General features: G+C 36.4%; 1 protein-coding gene across 1 annotated transcript in view; it reads right to left on the reverse strand.

Annotated features, from left to right (window-relative positions):
* HHIP (hedgehog interacting protein) overlaps positions 1-18,841 on the reverse strand; it is a 77,778-nt gene that overhangs the window by 8,502 nt on the left and 50,435 nt on the right. The window contains exons 5-11 of the mRNA XM_054066008.1: positions 15,194-15,345; positions 14,582-14,755; positions 13,069-13,212; positions 11,623-11,744; positions 9,499-9,622; positions 8,723-8,853; positions 8,196-8,277 (exon numbers count right to left, since the gene is read on the reverse strand). Coding sequence (XP_053921983.1) covers positions 8,196-8,277; positions 8,723-8,853; positions 9,499-9,622; positions 11,623-11,744; positions 13,069-13,212; positions 14,582-14,755; positions 15,194-15,345 — 929 coding nt within the window. The remainder of the gene's footprint in view (positions 1-8,195; positions 8,278-8,722; positions 8,854-9,498; positions 9,623-11,622; positions 11,745-13,068; positions 13,213-14,581; positions 14,756-15,193; positions 15,346-18,841) is intronic.

Genomic DNA, 18,841 nt, shown 5'->3' on the forward strand with positions numbered 1-18,841 from the left:
TTAAGGTCTTGTATTATTTAAGGGCTTTGAAATACGTTTTGACACTTTCTGTGTGTCAGCATATTTGAAAACCTTTCACTTTTTTTTGTATTTCCACAGCTGTCTCTTAAATATAATTAATTATTTTTTTGATCTGTAAGGAATTCCAGTTCTGTACTAATGAGTGCATTATGTATGATCTAATTAAGTTCCTACACTTAAAAATTATATGTGAGATTAACATGCAGTGCTGTTTCAGAAACACTTCTACAAAATTATCTGAATTTCAGTGGAGACTTTTTCTGATTTAAAGCAAAAAGATATGTGTTCTAATTCCTGCTGCTGAACCCTCCCCCCTATATTTGAGTTGATTTCTTTATTGGCATCTGCATAGGAGACAACATTCTTTCTTCATCTCTCTGTTAAAGCCCATTTTTTGAAGTTACTTTAAATGGGAGTCTTTTTCGTGCTCAAACACAAGTACAGTACTGTGTTTAGCAGGAAGCATAACCTCAGGCTTCTGAGCATCTCTTGGAAAAGAGTTCCAGTGGCACATCTTTAGCAAAGAACAACCTCATAAGTCACCATGATACTTGATTTGTGAAGATAATTATTTATTTTATTAATAGATGTAAAGAATTTATCTATGATGGCCCTGGAATATATCATTCTTTTTTTATTTGTATTTAATTAGGCAGGCAAGATTCACATTTCTCTTCTTTTTTTTATCCAGCAAAGCACGACTGTCACTTGTATGATTTAAAGTCTTCTAGTGCTCTTGGTACTTGTGAATATAACCTTGCCTTTTACTCTACCATCAATCAATAACTTGCACTCATCAGCCTCGGATAATATTTATTAATGGTGGGGTGGAGTAGAAACAAAGATGGAAAAAATTCTGGTTGGCAGAGTGCCTTAGGAGAAGAGGAATACAAATGCAGCTGCAGCAGAATCCTTCTCATGCGTGAGAAGAATTACTGGTTTTCCATAGTTGTACTACAGGAAAAGCCACGTTTCTTTCTCAGGATTTGAATGATGTTATGGTACCAACAGGTATCAAGGGAAAGTCTCTGCCTCGTCATACTTACACTTTGCATTCTTAAGGCTTTAATGGGGTGGAAAATTTCAGGCTCAGCATAAGTTGAACAGAATTTTGCAAAGATAACATAAGTTTTGAAACTGACTGTTGGGTCTTGATCTTTCCAGCACTTAGACAAGCCTATGGTTTTGTTTATATTACTAGTGCTTCACTGTGTCTCTTGATGTGGAAAATGTAGGGGAATAGATCGAGCCACGCAGTGGGGTGAAGAGAATTTTTTTCCTTGCATCCCTCAATCTATAAAACTCTAAAGGGTACAGTTTGATTACTCTTACAGTAAGCACTATTTGGTTCGCAGAAAGTCAGCCAAAAATGTAGCTGATAATGACTATTTATATGGTCTGTACAATTCTAGTTATCTTAAAGAGCTGTTCATATATACAGTACAGTGCAGTATATCTTGCTTGTTAAAACACGCTTTCACAAAACTGTGTAACAACTCTAAATGTATGGAACATGGAGGAAAAACCACTGGATGCTGGGGCCCTTGCTGGGTCCCATCGCTGATGTGTGCAGGGAGCTGGGAATTCTTGACTGTGCGATGTGTAAAATAATTTTTGCTGCATTACTGCAGCTAGTATAAGAAAGTAGCCTCTACTATTAGTTTAGAGGCATATAAAAGTCTAACATGCTTTAATAGATTAAAACTCATCCTGGAACTGCTTAGGATTTCATGCTTGCTTTAGTGCATCTCTTCACAGTTCCACTAAACACACAGAGAGGTTTAGTCGCTATATACACTAGCCTGTAACTCAGACATACATAAATCAATGCAAATGGAGGCTCAAATTCAGCAGTAATACAATGGTACTGAGCAGAAAACAGTTCCTCCGTTGTGCCTTTGACACAATATCAAAAATCTCTACTTTCCCACTAAAGTGAAAAAAAACCCAGCTACAATTCCTGGATGTTCAAATTCAGACAAGACACAAGGCTGTGGAAATCCTGATTATGGTACAAAATACATAACAAGAATGTATGCTTCATGTAACTGCACACAAGATATAAGTATTAGAATGATGCTTAAGTATATCACCAGTATTTGTGCATTAATTGTTCAGGGTTTTTTCCCTTTATAAGGGAAAATGTCAAGAAAAACTAATTCTGTTTCACTACTTATCATAGATTAAATTTACTACTTGTCATAGAATAAATACAGCATCTCTTCAGGTATAGCTTCTAGAATTAAAAAGCATACCTTTAGTCCTGGGAGAGATGCCAAGAGCTCGTTACTTGTCTCCAGATTTACTACATGGGAATAATGTGGAAAAAACTCACGGCTTTTAAGATTTAAACTCAGCAGCATATCAAATTTATTCTTATATGGTATACTTGTTCATGACCTCTAGTCTTCAGAAATTCTGTCATGTTTGAAAACTAGTCCCTAGTGAAGCCTGTATCAATGTTAATAGCTAAGAGGTCAATGCAACTGCTAAACAGTTTGTATTACTGTCAGGGTGGTCATGAAAACAACACCTGCTGCATGAGCACTTGGCAGCTGGGTCAACAGGCACTGTGGGAATTTATCAATTTAGGGGGCCACTTGCATAACACTTTGACTGATGAGTTGGGAAAGACTGGCTTACTGGGCTAAAGCTGCTCTATTATGTATGTCTTTCTTTAGGATGGCAAAGGCTTCCTGCAGGCTCCAGAAAATAAGCAAAAGATAAACTGAGCTGGTTTTTCCTTATAAAGCGACAAAAAGTGAGAAGTCTTTAAGAGCCAGTGCTAGAAAGACTGAAAAAAAAGGGGGAAAAAAATATCCCAAACCAAAACAAAAACTTTTACAGTCAGTGAGCTGTGATGTGATTGAAAAAATCCTTAGGTTTTTCCATCGAAGTTACAAAGGAGTTTTTGTGAAGTACTTCTGTAAAGTGAAACTCTCTAGGCTGGTATTCACAAAAAGCTCTAATTTCTCTTTAGTGTCTCTTATGGGAATAGTAACTGCATGTGGGTTGGTAAATGAGATAAGAATTTTGAATGCTCTGGCTAAACTAAACATAATTAGACATTAATTCTGGCTTTCCATTCCCTCAAATGAGTTAAGGGATAGTAACTGTCTGAACAGAAAGAAATCACATGGCCCACCTGGGCTGGTGAGAGCATTCTCCAACAAAATTGGCTCATTATATAGAGTTTCCAGTAGCAGCTTCAGAGTGTATCTACAACCCATCAGAACTGAGGATCTTGATGCAGATTAGTCCAAAACAGTACATTTCTGAGTTTCTGTTTCCATAGTAAGTAAAGCCTTCAAAGGGGGCTATGCTTTCATAAATGCTATTCTTTTCTCATACCATCAAACACTCTTGACTCAGAGAAAAAAATAAAATTACCAACATTTTTGTAAAGAGCTCGAATGATGTCAAAATCAGGTAGGACCTAGATATTGTCCCTTAGTGTCTAAAATCAGTCTTTCTGGAAATACTCTCCGACAGCGGAAATCCCAGAAGGTGATGATGGAAAGGATGATAAGTGGGGTTACATACTCTGGAGAGGCATGAAAGAGGAGTGAGGTGTTTGAATCAAGTTCAAGTTTCAATCCGATGGAAAGCAGCTATTGTGGCTGTTGATAAGAAACATATTGAAATCCAGATCTGTAAGGTGTTACAAGGAGAGGAAGAAGAAAACTTATGTGCAGGGACACTTAAGCTCTGCTGTCTGTCATAGAAGTCACCTGCTGGCTCCAGTGAGCCATCTTGATCAAAACAGTTATTCATCCCCTTCGGAATCATGGCATCGACAGCAACAAACTCTTCAAACTTCACAGGGGAAGTTTGTGGAAGGAACCACTGTGTGGCTGCCTTATAAACTTTTCTGGGTTTAGTCACATCTTGTAAATGGAAATCTTTTGCATTGTCTGTCAGTTTGAATACTCTTCGCTGAATCTCTTTTATTTTATCCGTAATTTGCTTAGAGATAGAAGTGATCATAACAAATATTATAAAAGAAGACTTCCAAAGCCACATTATGGCTGTACTGCCACCTTCCAAAGTTTATTTTCTTACTTCTTGTTCTGTCCCAGTCTATGGTTTTTGAAGAACAGCTGGTAATAATGTTTGTCACAGCTGACATGAACCTATCAACAGATATTTCTTACTGAAGTATGCATTTTTAATATTGGTTTCAGCTGATCTTCTTCTGTCAAGATGCTAGAAAACGGTTGCTTTTTCTTTCCCAATGGACTTGACTCCTTTATTTCTCTGTTATTGAATAACTGGGATATTTAGACCTTTCCAGATTTTCTGTATCACTGTTTATCTAGCTATTTTTCCTAATCATTCATCAGTGCTTTTGTGATTGATATTAGTACATATTTGTAGAAACAGAGCCAGAAAAAATACAAACCAGAAAGTAGTAAAATAGAAAATAAAAATTTTTCTTTTATGTTCAAAAAGACAATTTAGAAAATTTTAGTATTTGTACTGGTCTTCAGGACATCTGACTACTCTTTCCTACCTTTTAGGTCAGTATATAAGCCTCCGTATATTTTCTCTTTAGTTCCTGACCCGGCAAAGCAGTTTACTTGCGAGAACATCTTTATATAACCATCAAGAAATGGCTATATTTTTTCAGAGGCACAGTTTTAACTTAAGATAGTCTTCTTTGTCTGCTATTTTAACTAATTACCTAATTGTGGTTTTACGTGTTTGTAATTCTTTTTGTTTCCCACATCTCCTCCAAACTCAAAGCTAACCATGCTATTACCTATACTCAATTATGGTAATAGGTAGTATATCTGTATTTTGCAGCACCTCACATACTTTTTTATGTTAATTCTTAACTTTTCTGTTTCTGATTTATCTCATTGTCTAAGAGCCACCATGTACTAATATATCATTATAAGCACCTTTTTACAAAGAGAGGGATTATTCGATTCTGTGGTTTTAATGTGAGGGTATTTATTATTGACATGAAGTATTTGGACAAACGTTTCCTGTGGTACCTTAAACTCTGTTACAAACTGCCTTGATGATGGAGGGATTCAGAACCTTTGTGTTGATTGTATTTATCAGTTTATCATACATCACCTCAGTTTAACACCTCATTTTCATTACATGTGAAAGACTGTTTTAGGATAGGACTTCCCAATTGCTGATTATTGAAGAATGGTGCAAAGGGTTCTCTGGATTACCCTCATCCTCGCATTTTCTAATGTTTTAACATACCCGCTTCTTTTGAACCTTTTTTTTTCTACTGCTAGCAGTATCATAGAATCGTAGAATCGTAGAATCATAGAATCATAGAATAGTTTGGGTTGGAAGGGACCTTAAAGATCATCTAGTTCTAATCCCCCCGCCATGGGCAGGGACACATCCCACTAGATCAGGCTGTTCACCTTATAGGTTTCTTCATTAAACTATATTTGAGACAGGGAAATTGTGGTCATGGTTATGAACTTCGATCATGCAGTAGTTTTCTACAAAGATCAAAAGAAACCAAATCCTCCATCTTCATGTAACATTTATTATTTAGAAGAAAAAAATAATTTCATAAGCTAGCAGCAGCTTGTGAATGACCAGTACCAGAAGACTGGTTTCTGCATGAAGTTATTAACGTCCAGCAAGTGACTACCACAAGGACTGATAATTTTGTTCTTTTACACTGCTCTCTGCAAATTGATGGCCTCTTCTAGAGGCCACCCCGACAGGGTTTTGTTAGTAAGTAATGAATTTCTAAGACTTTATATATACCTAGTGCTCATAGGCCACCTGTAGCATCTTCATTTTATGTTCCAGAAAGCTTACCGTGCTAGGGTTTACACTTCTATTTGATGTATTTGTATGGCACGCACCATGGGGAAGACATTAAAAGGAGCAACAAAATATTAGCATGCAACAAATAATTAGCATGTAAATACCAATTAATATTTTGTTATTAAAGCTGTACATGAACACTTGCCAAAGCCATTGGATTTTAAACTTGTTTACATGTGTAACGTGAAATCAGCATGAAATGGTAAATAAGCCTGCAATGCTCTTTTGTGGAAGTATCTCATTATCTTTCACTTAAAAGCCTGCAATGGTGCGAGATTTAAAACCGACAAAACTCAAACAATTGCCTGAATGAAAATTATCACGTTTCTAAAAAAGTGTTACCAAAACCAATACCCCTTTGCCACAGTCTGTTTAATTTCAACTGTGTCAATTTACAAAAGTATTTTATAGTTTTCTGGTTACTTTCACCAGTAACCAAACACAGTCTTGACCCTTTTCCATACATGAAAACAGCCAACCGTGAATGCAGCAATGGGAGGTCTGGCCTTTCAGGTATGTCAGCTGAAGACCACCCTACTGGAAGAGGTAACAGGAACGAAAAAGCTGAGGTCAAACAAGGCAGCCCCATGTAATTAGATACTAATAGTGGATTTAGGGTGTAAAATTCACTTAAAACCATACAGCAACAGACTAAACAATCCCAGTAAGAATGGCAAGTTTTGTTCTAAAAAAAATGTTTTTAATACCAGAAAGCATAAATAAAACATACATAATAACCTTGACTGACAGCCTGCTCTAGCCTGCAGTAACATCTGCTTCCAAATGTTTGCTATAGGATTCGGAAAGTATAATTATAAAACACTGAAACTACTGTAATTTACACTACAGCGTGCATCCAATTTAATGAATTTATTGTTGAATTAACTCGCTGTCCCAATAACAATTTTAAGAATTTAAATTCTGTCAAGAAAAGAAAATCTTCCCTTAAACAGTCAACAGCAAACGAAAAATGCAAGCGTAACTAGATGCTGAACAAATAGGCAGTTGCTTTTGGACGATATGATGGGATCAAAATAATTAATACGACAAACTTCATTTCTGTTGGCTGTTTCCATCTGTGTTAATTGCTGATCCTTTTGCAGGGTGGATGCGGTACATTTATGTACCACAATTTTGGTGTGATAGAGAAGCAAGATCCCTCATGAAGAAAATCATATTTCTCCAGCTAAAGTGAGTATCTGCTAGTCATCTTCTCTTATTGTTGCTGGGGACCCTGGGCCATGCTGGTGACTAGATTTTTGCAGTCTTTCCAGATTCCCTAATATTTTCATTGCTGTAGCTGCTCTGCAAAGAACCTAAAAACGATCAGATCTCAAGAAAATCTGGTTTGATAATTTTCATTTATCCTCATTTTAAAACTGCTAAATTAGTCTAAATACTTAAACCAATCCTGTTAATTCTGCGTCTTATAAATCATTTGAGTGAGATTTATAAGCCTTTTGAAAACAGTGCTTTAAGAACTGTTAAAGAATTTATTGTATTTTTAGCACATAGTCCAAGGACAGAAGGTTTCCTTCCTTGGGGCTCCAAACCTCTCTAGGGAGAGACAGGTAAATGCAGGGGTATGGAATGATGTCGAAAACTAGTAAGATGTGACAATTCATGCTCCCTGAGGATCCAGTGTTCTCTATTCTGTTCTGCTGATGGTTTCTCCTATACAACAGAAGAGATGTTTGGGAAAGACTAAAATTCTGTCTCAGAGCAAAACAGAAATTGAGGAAATGAGACTGGAACTGACCAGGCATGGCTCATCCTCTAGCTAGTACTGTCAAATTGTTTTCTGTAGTAGCTTTTCAGAGTGCATATTGTCAGCCAGTACTAACCTTTCGATCAAGCTCCCATTGTGCACTGCCCCACCACAGCGGAAGGTAAGGAAGCAGTAGCGCTGGGGAGAATTCTAGCATCTGCCTTCCATTGATTCTGAATAACCTCTGTGGTACCTACAAGTCATTTGGCTTCAGAACTACCAGGAGCATCTTTTACCTGTTCAGTTCCACATTAAATATCTCTACTCTTATATGAAAACGTGCAAAGAATGTGAATCTGTGTGGGAAAGTGGACAACATTTAGCATGAAGTTGGAAAATAAAAAGTTCCAGGAATTAGTGTTGGTTACACCTCTTGTTGTTCTGACATACGCTTTCTGTGAGACAGTGATTACTTTTAGCGAATCTATTCCGCTTGCTGCTTACAGTACATTTGCTTTTAGGAAGCCCTCTGCACTGACAATCTCCCTTCTTATTGAATGTCAGTATTGCATAATTCAGCTACATAGGACGAACTACTTTTGTTTCTTAACCTGTTGAAGGAAAGACTGATCTTAGTGAGAAATGTGATACTCACCTTTTTGGGTCAATGATCTTGTAGAGTTTTCCACTGTGAGGTTGTGTCATACTTTTACTGCTTGATAATATGTAAATCTCACCTGTTCAAGAAACCAACACAATAAATCAGTTCTCCTTTCCTAGGATGTCAAATTCATGACTTTTGTGATCTAGCTGTATTTGCAAGATGAGATTAGAAAAACTTCAGAAGAAACACTAATCACTGAAATTTATAACAGAATCATTGCTATTTGAATATTTAAATAAGAACTTTCCCCAAATCGATGCTAAAATATGAAAGATACTTTGTCATGAATGTTTTTTGCTTCATATTGTATAGAATTGGTTAAAAGAAAACAGAACTGGGAATGAAGGAAGAAGAGGGGTATCGGTCTGCTCACGCAATATTTTTGCCCCTTAAGTCTGTAATGTTGGGAATAAAAGCAAGTATATGTCACATTGTGTCATAGTGAGCGATACAGTTCACAGAGACACTAAGGACCGATAAGGATTATGATTTAATAACATCTTTTTTTTCCTATTTACCTGATTCGTCTTCACCAAATCCCAAGACGGGGCCTGAAAAGAAACCTCTACATGAGCCAGTGTTGCCAAGACAGAGGGGTTTCTCTTGCCACTGTTTGGTTGCAGGACTCTGTTGCAGTGTTAAAAAATTTCTATATTCAAAAACACATAAAGCAAATTATTATGTTACATTTGGAATAGAGTTTTCATTGTCCAGAAAAATAAGTAAACACTTGCTGCAAGAAGTTCCATAGATACACGTGTGCTAATATCTTATGATTTCCTGCCTGTTACTTTTCAGATGCTTAAAAAGCACAGCATTTCCCTTCCTGTCATTCAAACACAGCAAAATTGGGTTCAAGCTGTACTATATAACCATTTGTGAATATTGAGCTCATTTAAAAAGCATTAATTTTGCTCCATCAGAGATTTTTCCATAAAACCTGAAACTGTCAACAACTTATTAGTTGGACCTGTTTGGGAAACAGTTCCATTATTAACATTTATTTCTATCATAATGTAAATGATGCAGGTAAGTGTTTGTAGACCTAAAACCTTAAGAGTGCTGTAATGTATTTGTCTGTAGCTTTTCTTCCACAGATCAGATATGGTACTTATGTCACCATTCATTAGAATGCTATTTTATTTCCAAATCTAGAATTTAATCTGCATTGTCACACTGCTGAATGGGCAAAGTGACACAGCATAGAAGACTGCAGATGTTCCATTATATGGGAAGCTCAATAACTACATATACTTTATATATTTTATTTAAGAGTGAGTTATAAGAAACCTACCCATTGCGGTCTCCAAATACGTAACTTCCATAGAGTCTTTCAGATTGGCAGCCCCGATAGACAAATCCACCAACCAAGGATCCACTGCTGAATGGTTTGAATTCTAAAAGTGAAGGCTCACTTTCTAAAAAGGAACTACCGTAGCATTAGATCATATGCAGTTTCATATTTTGATTCACATTTATGAAAATATTATTACTTCAAGAAAAGAGGTGAATTCCATTTAAATATTCCCCAGAATTCAAGATACGTTGATGGAAATGAAACATGAAAAAAACATCAGAAAATTACAACAAAGGCTGTTTGTGAAACAATCGGTTAGAGGTTTAGAGGGGACAGGCGGTAATTGCTTTCTTCTGTGTGCACCGGCTGGGAGAATAAAACTGTATAAGGATTAGGTTGAACTTCCATTGAAGTTGATGTGATTACAGCTATTAAGCACAAGTACAGTCTGCAGAATGGATCTCTTGAACTCCAGGATTACAATTAACCCCCTTTCACTGTAAGGTCCTTCTAGGACCTAAAAGCAGAAATTCCAGTGATTTTCAGCAGAACTTGTTTCAAAGCCATTCAATGGTTTGAAAAACACATTCAAAATCAACAGTTTTAAACATGGTATATGTGTTACGCCTCATTAAACACCAGTATGACTGGGTGTAGCTTCTTGTGGTAATTTATTTCATGCTGGTTTTGTAGTTGCAGTTCCTACACATACTTTTTTCCTTTTTTTTTTACAAAGCTGCAGAGTTAAGTCCTATCGAATAATGTCTTTAAGGCAGTTTCAGTGTAGATGTTCCTATTCATGCAATCAAATACTGCTTAGGGTAAAAGCAGCAGGCTCTACTTGACATCCTAACTGCGTAATTTTCAATTGAAGCCACAGCCAACAGATATTTTTGTTTTATAGGAACTTCTTTTTTCAGTCAGAGGGCTATCTGCAAGTCTATGATAAATGAATTTCCCAGATTATTCTACAAGAGTAAGAGCTGAAATTTTATGTGGGACAAAAGGACGATGATCTTTTTCTATTGAAGCAAATCCCAGCCTTGTATTAATATTGGCAAGCTGTTCTGGAGAGACACAATATTGCTTAGTTCACTCTGCAATAAAGATGCAGTCAAAATTCCATGGAAGCAGTGGTTTACCAAATATTATACTTTGGTTTGGCTTTTATAAAATGAACACAGAAAATATATGCAATGATGAAAGTAGAACAATTGCATTACACTATTGCGTACTTTCCTACTATGCAGCACAGCTCCTTTGCTTTGCAGTAAAGTACAGGTGGGAGAAAGAAGGATGTGAATAAAATCAGAAAGTGCTAATTTCCAGGAGATACACCAGCTCTTGATGCCTTTACACACCTTTGGCATTTACCACCATGAATTTACAAGCTGCTATAGCTGATAGCCCAGAGTAACCATCACCTGGCTTGCCTGAACTAGCAAGTGATCTTAATATGTATCAGTTAAACATTAAATTAAAATTGTGACTGATAATCACACTGATTCAGAGACCAAAAGAAATGCTTTAAAATTTTAAGTCCCTAATTGAATGTTTATCTTTTTGCAATCTAATCTATACCAGTCAACTAGTATGAAGTAGTAGCATAGTGCATTTTTTTTACGTTTTCCAGTTTTTGGTAACATTTAAACAGAGCTCAGTCATTTCCCTGCGTGGTTGTGGTCTGTTGTAGTCTATCTCACTTTTTCCATTATAGGAGACACATTACATGAGGTTTCCATTCTGTATCTTAAAAGGTTATTCATGGCTAAGAATACATTTTCATCACCTTCTAATCCTCAGAAGTCTTTTCTATATGAGCCATCATATGCCACAGCAGTGAGATCTTTAAGACTAGAACTGGCCTATTTCTTAATTATCTTCTACACCAACAGGACAAAGTTGTCATTTAAATTTTGTTTTGTCTTGCATCTTTTATCTGCTTGTACCATACTTTTCCTAAGTTCTATCTTTTGTAGGTTATCTATCCTGCCTATGCAGTAAGTTACCTCTCATGGCTACACAGTCCTTTTTATCTATTTCTTTTTCTGCTTTCTCTTTATTATTTCATGGGCATAGACAGTGACTGTGCCTAGTAGCTTTGCCCCGGCTGGAACTTACCATAGTCTTTACCCTTTATTATCTGTAATATTCTTGCTGAAGATCTGTTCTTTCCATTTGAATCTGAGCAAAGTATAGTTAAATTGGTGTTTACATCTGTTGGGTGGCGGTCCACAGCACATCTGTAAAACAAAGAATACAAGAAAATCCATGACATAGATGAGCTCATAATGTATGCTTCTGTATCAACAACATGAAACATCACATCTTGAAGGATTATTGCTTCTTTATGGTGCCTACTCATTTGAGGGACCTATTTCATACTAAGCCAAAATATGACATTCATAGATTCATAGAATCGTTTGGTTGGAAAAGACCTTTGAGATCATCAAGTCCAACTGTACCTGTCCACTGCTAAACTGTAACCTGCACACCTCATCTATCCATCTTCTAAATACGTCCAGGGATGGTGACTCAACAACCTCCCTGGGCAGCCTCTGCCAGTGCCCGAGAACCCTTTCAGTGAAGAAATTTTTCCTGATGTCTAAGCTGAACCTTCCCTGGTACAGCTTGAGGCCATTTCCTCAAGCTGTGATAAGGTCTTCCCTCAGCCTCCTATTCTCCAGGCTAAACAGCCCCAGTTCCCTCAGCTGCCTCTCATAAGATTTGTTCTCCAGCCCTTTCACCAGCTTTGTTGCCCTTCTCTGGACACACTCCAGGACCTCAGTGTTCTTCCTATAGTGAGGGGCCCAATGAGAACTGTGTCAGATTCGTATAGAAGAGATAACACACCTTTCCCATTTCTGCACCATTTTTTATAGAATGTGAAGTAGAACTATTTTTTCCTAGTGCTAAAATGTACTCTGCTCAATAGCACCTGGCATGAATAGTGCTTTATCCAAGCTAAGGGTGTTGACTTGCATGGTGTAGGAATTTTGGACTGTTATAAATTCCAAGAACCAGCTCCTTATCAGAACAACTTAACTTTCTGATTTTTTTCAAACCATGACTTTAAATGTCACTTCCGTCCTACCACCCACCTAATTTGAAGAATTATGCGTTGTTTACTTAAAGCGTAGCTCTCCTCCTTGTTATTGTTTAGATATCACCAGATGTTCTCATTTGTTTTCCATGTGCCTTTTTTCCTCAGTCGAGATTCTGTTGCTGCAGTTTCTCAGATTCCCTTCTCAGCTGTACTTCACCAACTCTCTGCTTTAGGTTCTCTTTTTCTCAAAGTTTATAACTTTATTATTCATTAAAACAAAAAATCCTATACTTTGTTTCTGTCATTTCAGTCTTGACTTGTAATAGTTGTGCATTCTCTTCTTATTCCCCTTTGCCAATGTACCGTTCTTTCTAATGGTGACATATGTGTGAGAGGTGGAAATTTTATACAGCACGCGAGTGCCTTTGATATTAAAATTTTGTTACCCAACTGTATAAAAGATTTCTGGTTGAAAACAGTATCTGCTCGAGAGCAATTCAGTGTAATTGTAATTTACTTACCGGCCTGGATTGTGAAGTCCATGTGCAAAAATCTCAGGAGGCTGGTTTGTGCTATTAAAATGTGGGTTGCTCCGTGGTATGGAGTAAGGGACATTGCACAGGTCAGTATTTACATCGAGGCGCAATACAGAACCTGTAAAATCACTGAGAAAGTTGGAGGATAAAATAATTGGTTTTTTAAAGTATTTTAATCCATTTAAGGTTTAATCCATATAAGACCCAGCAAAATAAACCACCCACTTGACTGAATAATTACATCTAGATTGGTTTTATGGTATATGCAAGTCCAGAGAATACTAGCAGAACCTATCAAAGATTCAGTCTGGCCAGTACATTGCTTTGTTATATGCATACTCTAGGATGCCACTGACCATGCTGTTGGGAAGCAACTTAATAAGAGCAACTTTCCATACATTAGCATTGTTTTGTGGCTTCAAACATAAGGCTATTTACCCTTTTATACAGATCTTCTCTAGAGTAACTAGGGATATAATCAGTATGTAGTTACATAATGCTTTTTGTTAACACCCTGAATCCTACTCTTGAATTCAATGATTTCTAGTCACAGTACAATCCAAAGATTAATCATAGATTAATTTAAAAAAGATAAAGTAATTGTGTTGGTTGAATAGAGTTATAGATATTTATGTTAAAGAATCATAACTTTCTTCCTACATGAAACAATACAAAAATCTATTTTCCCTTATATTCATGATTGTGTTAGGGGAAGGGAGAAGGACAAGAATGTAAGAGGAGTAAAACAGCATCAAAACTCTTACAAACATGAATAGATGTGATATTTAAATTGATTACTTTCTGTCTGTCTTCATCATGAATCTGTTTCAAATCTCTCTTTGTTTTATATTAATTTAAAATCAAGTATTAGAATTGCTGTCTGGTCTCGGATTTCAGTATAACCTCACTGCAAAGGGCGGGAGCACCTGCTATTCTGCTGAGCCAGACAGGCCTTTGAGCATAGAAACTCCTTTTAGGTCTGTAAAGGCTCAGTACCACACTTTCTCTAAATAAAGGCAAATGTTGCAAATCTAACAGAGCATAATGAAACAGAGGGAAAGAGCAGGTTCAGAAAATTGCATAGGTTGGACCAAAGTAGGATTGCTTCATATGTTCTCTAGATGTTTTCCTAAGTGATTGTCTTTTTATTGACTCTAGTATGTGTTTGTAGACAGTTTTAAAAATGTTTGCTCAATAAATTTGTCCTGTTCCTAGTCTGGAAGTCTAACATGCTTAAATACAATTGCATCTACTGGTGAGGACACAAATATTTAAATGGTTTGAGAGCACACAACTACAAGATGTGTTTTAGTAGTAAGACTGTTCTAAATACCAACAGTTGGCTAAATGCAGGCAGTGAAGATAGGGAGATTATGTAGGAAAGGAAGGGGCAGCAAGATTTGTCCTGACAACTGCTGATCACATTTGATTCTGACCCCAAATACCATACAAAACCAGAAGACAATAATAAAAGTCTATCCACTGGTAGTCTTTGTACCTTAAACCATCCATCTCCTCCATATCATCTAAAGTGATCATGCCATCTCCAAGAAAAATATATAGGAAACCATCTGGGCCGAACAGAAGCTGTCCTCCTAGGTGTTTTCGATGTAGTTCTGCTACTTCTAAAAACACTCTTGCTGTTCTCATATCAACTTGGTGTGGATTTTTCCTGCAATTAGAGATATGAAAACAGTCTTCACTGTTCCCTATCATTGTTCTTCTTTCTAAAAATAAACTTGAGTCATTCAAATTTTACTTTCAGATATGGATGCCGTACCTTGGTGGAAAAACGCCAATTATTTCTGAGAAATTTCAACTTTCCATTATTCATGAAAAAATATTTTCTTACTATACACAATAAGGAGGAAAGAACTATAATTTTTAAGTGACAAAATAACTAAAAAAAAAAGTCCTAAAAAGAATAAACCAATGTGTACTTACTGGCGTTCCAGAACTACTGTTTGAAATAAAATCAACAATAATTTTTCTGCAAGTGCCCATGTATACACATTGTAAATCTGATAGATCATTCTAGAAATGGGAAATACTAAAATGAAAAGGTTGCTGAAAAATACAGCATTTGTGAATTTTAGTTTTCTACTGATACCTGGATACTGTGTATTCTACAACCCTCAGGATGTGGTCATGAGGTCCAATAGCCCACCGTTCTTGGTTGGTGGTATAAGACACATACAGCTTTCCATTTTTCTTGTAATTGGGATGGAATGCAAGGCTTAACAGTCCTCTTTCATCTCCTCCCTGCAGTCAAATGAAAAACACAAAGAATTGTGAAGTTAATTATGTTCTTTATTGTGTTTCAACTGGAAACAAAACAAAAAAAAGAAGTTTCTTTCTTGTGGATAATCTTTGCCCAAACTCTTTTATTTCTTTCCTGACTACTGCACAAAAAGGATTATAAAACATTTCACTTTGGGGAACTCTTTAAAAAGTTAGAACAAGACAATTGTCTTATGTAGTTATCTATGTACAAGTCTCTTACGCCACTTTTGTGGAGTGATTTGTGTATGTAATCTTTGGGAAGCCATGAAGACAAGTTTAAGTGCTGCAAAGGATTCTTTGCTGGGTTACTAGGTTGCTTGTAATTCGTAGAAGACAAATAAAAAGGTCTATAATCAGCAGTCACTTCTAATCCAAGTATCCAAAACCTAAAACACAGTGCTGGCTGCCAACTCCCACTGTCTTGGCAATATGTTTAGAAAACAGTTAAATTGCTTGTGTAATATGTAAACCTTTGTTTTACCCTGGAGGCAGCAACATCAGTTGTCACAACTATGGTGGTCTGTTCATCATAGCTAGTATACTGTAGGTAATAAGCAGCCTCGGTCTATGTGTGGAGAAACCATAGTTTTACATGTGGTCCTTCAATGGAAAGGGTTTTGTTATTTTTTTTTTAAATAAAAATAGAAAAATCCCCAAACAACTTTCTTTTGTTATTATGTTTGCCACAAAGATTAGTGCAGTTCTATGTTAAGCATCAAATCCATGTAATGTACTGTGACAATGCAAATACCCCGTGTGCTTAAATAGAAGGCAATTTTCCCTTTGGCTTCTAAAAATGTATGTCGTCTTACTATGCCTAAAATTGTGTTTGTACAAAGGAAGAATAAAACTTAGATTCATTTGTTGCTCTTCAGGTAGTACAGGGGAAAGAAGCCGAGGCATAGAAATAAACAGAATACATAATGAACAATTCAAATTCAATTCATATATGTGAATATTCACAACCTGATAGTTTTGGAGGTTGACTCAGGGTTTGCCAGCCTTTCAAAACTAGTGACTCTGTTGTAGATTCGAGTGCTCCAGCTCTGCACCCATAAGCAGACGTTTTGCAACTCTAACCACACCCATGATAACTAATTATGAAATTTTAAATTATAAGAGAGAATGAAGCTTTTAAATTGTATTTGCAATTCAGAGTGATGGATGGGCCTGTCTTCCTGTTGAAAGACATTCCGCAAAAGGCCTAATTGGGAAAGTGCACAGCTTTAATTTATTTTAATTCAACATGATTGCCATACTTCCTCTTTAATCACAACCACCAAAGAGAAACCTGAGTCAGAAACGGAGATGTAAATAGGTCAAGAGATTTCCATACAAAGACATCTGTACAATGAAATCTGGATCCTGCTATTTTAGAGGCAGCTGAAATTTGCTAGCTTGTTTGCTGGAAAAATTTAGTTTCAGGGGGTTATCAGAGAGGTTAGTTTTGAGCGTCTGGTTAGGGCTGCCAAATCAGTTGCAGTCATCATGGATGAAGGGACTCTAATCCAGGTCTCTCTCATTTACGAGACAAAAATAATTCTGCAGCTGAGTCTGAGCTGATTGCAGATATTATTGTACGAGTTTCTTAAGAGTTTTGACCAAGTTGCTCTGATAAAGTCTGAAGGGAAGGGAGGCAAATCAGTTGCTTTGGGAACAGTAAGGCATATTTCAAAGATTCCTGATGAATGATTCTATCTGTTGTGCCCAGACAAAGATAGTCCTATTTCTTCTCCTGAGAGATGAGTTCAACTCATTTAAGGGCCCAGGAATGTCAATGAGTCACACTAGGCCTGCTGTTCCAGGTGAGTTATTGAAAGTATTAGTCAGAAAATATCTTTCTGTTACTAAGCTAAAGATTTTATTTAGCACTTGATGTCATGGGAGCAGTCTCAGTGTGAAAGTGAAGTTGTTGAAAGCATAAACAGGTGAAAATTAAATTAAGAGCTTTTAAAGAAATACAGATGAAGCAAGAATTTGACAAATGAATGAAATTCGGGATCTGCGAGGTAGTAAGTACGGCAAGTTGTATTCATAGGTTCAGACTGGTATTTCTACTAATTGCTGTCCTGCATGATTCTATTAGACTGCAATATATTACTTGCTTTGTTTGTAGAATGTATCTGTTGCTTCCTGAAAAGTCATGCTGCTTTCTGGTTTTCAAAGTCCACTGGTCACACTATGTTCTGAAAAGTCTACTTACTCTTGCATTTAATAAAAACTTTGGAAATATCTCTCTAAGATACTGAAAACAGTGCAACATCAAGCCATTAGTTGGCTCATGTTCAACTAGAAATCCAGCTGAATTTTTCCATACTTATTTTTTCTGATTTTGGAAAACAATTGCTCATGTGTACTTTCCGCTTTATCACTAACTGGCAAACTTGTTGTTTGCAATCAAATCACTGCCACAACTTCTGTAGCTTTTGAAATGATCTCTATAGTGCTAGAAAGTATATAATTTTCTCTAGCGTTCTGTCTCTTATGTTGCAGTGTAAACTGAAAGCTATCCAGCAATATCCCCTATGAGCAGTCATTTTTTTACTGTCAAAATGAATAATTATGTACCAAATTCCAAAATGTCAGACTTTCCCTATTGGATAATCCTCACTTTTTTTATCAACAGGCTTTTGATGTCTACTGTGAAACCAGCATCCCAGGCTTTATAGTCCTGTCTTGCAGATACCATGTGTCAAATATCTCTATCTTTCTCTTGGCAGCTTAATAACTTCTTGACATCCTTTTCTTTTTAAGCTTCCCCTTAGATTAAATCAGCATCAACAAACTGTAGATGACATCGTAGCTTGTATGAAATTCTGCACTACACAATGTGATGGAATAAACATTTACGTTTTGTCAATTGTATCAGGGCAAGAAGAATGAGACAAATCTTTGTATTCCATTGGGATGTTGGTTAAAGACAAAGAATGCTCATTGGCTGAAATAAGTATTAATTACCTAAACATACTGTGACTGGGCCCAATGTGAAATCTCTATCATAACAAAACCACACTTCCGATGTCTGGCCATGCAGCTCTTTTGCTTGAACTCTCTTCTACTTACAGTTGTTGCATGTTTTGCACCAAGACTACATTTTTTTTTTGCAAAACTGGTTTTCTTTGGGCCGGATTCTAAGCTTCAGCTAAGGACTTCTGTGAAAGGACAAACATTCCTTTAAAAACCAGTTTGATCTAGTTTATGACCACAAACATGGAAATAATTTGATCAGAATTATATTAGCCTAAGTCAATACAAAGCAAAGTAGAGACTAACTGAATGCAGTAAACTTAATGTGTTTATTTACTTTTCACTTTTAAATGGTTGGTTAGGTACCTCATGTCAGTTTTTGAAGTTTATTACCCCAGTAAGTGTTCTTAACTGATACATATTTTATTATTTCTTTTTGCATTGTAATTTCTGTTGTAATATATTTGCACTTGTAAAAATCTGAAATAACCACACAACACGATCCACT

The sequence above is a fragment of the Cuculus canorus genome, chromosome 4, assembly GCF_017976375.1.
Source record: "Cuculus canorus isolate bCucCan1 chromosome 4, bCucCan1.pri, whole genome shotgun sequence".
Taxonomy (NCBI): Eukaryota; Metazoa; Chordata; class Aves; order Cuculiformes; family Cuculidae; genus Cuculus; species Cuculus canorus.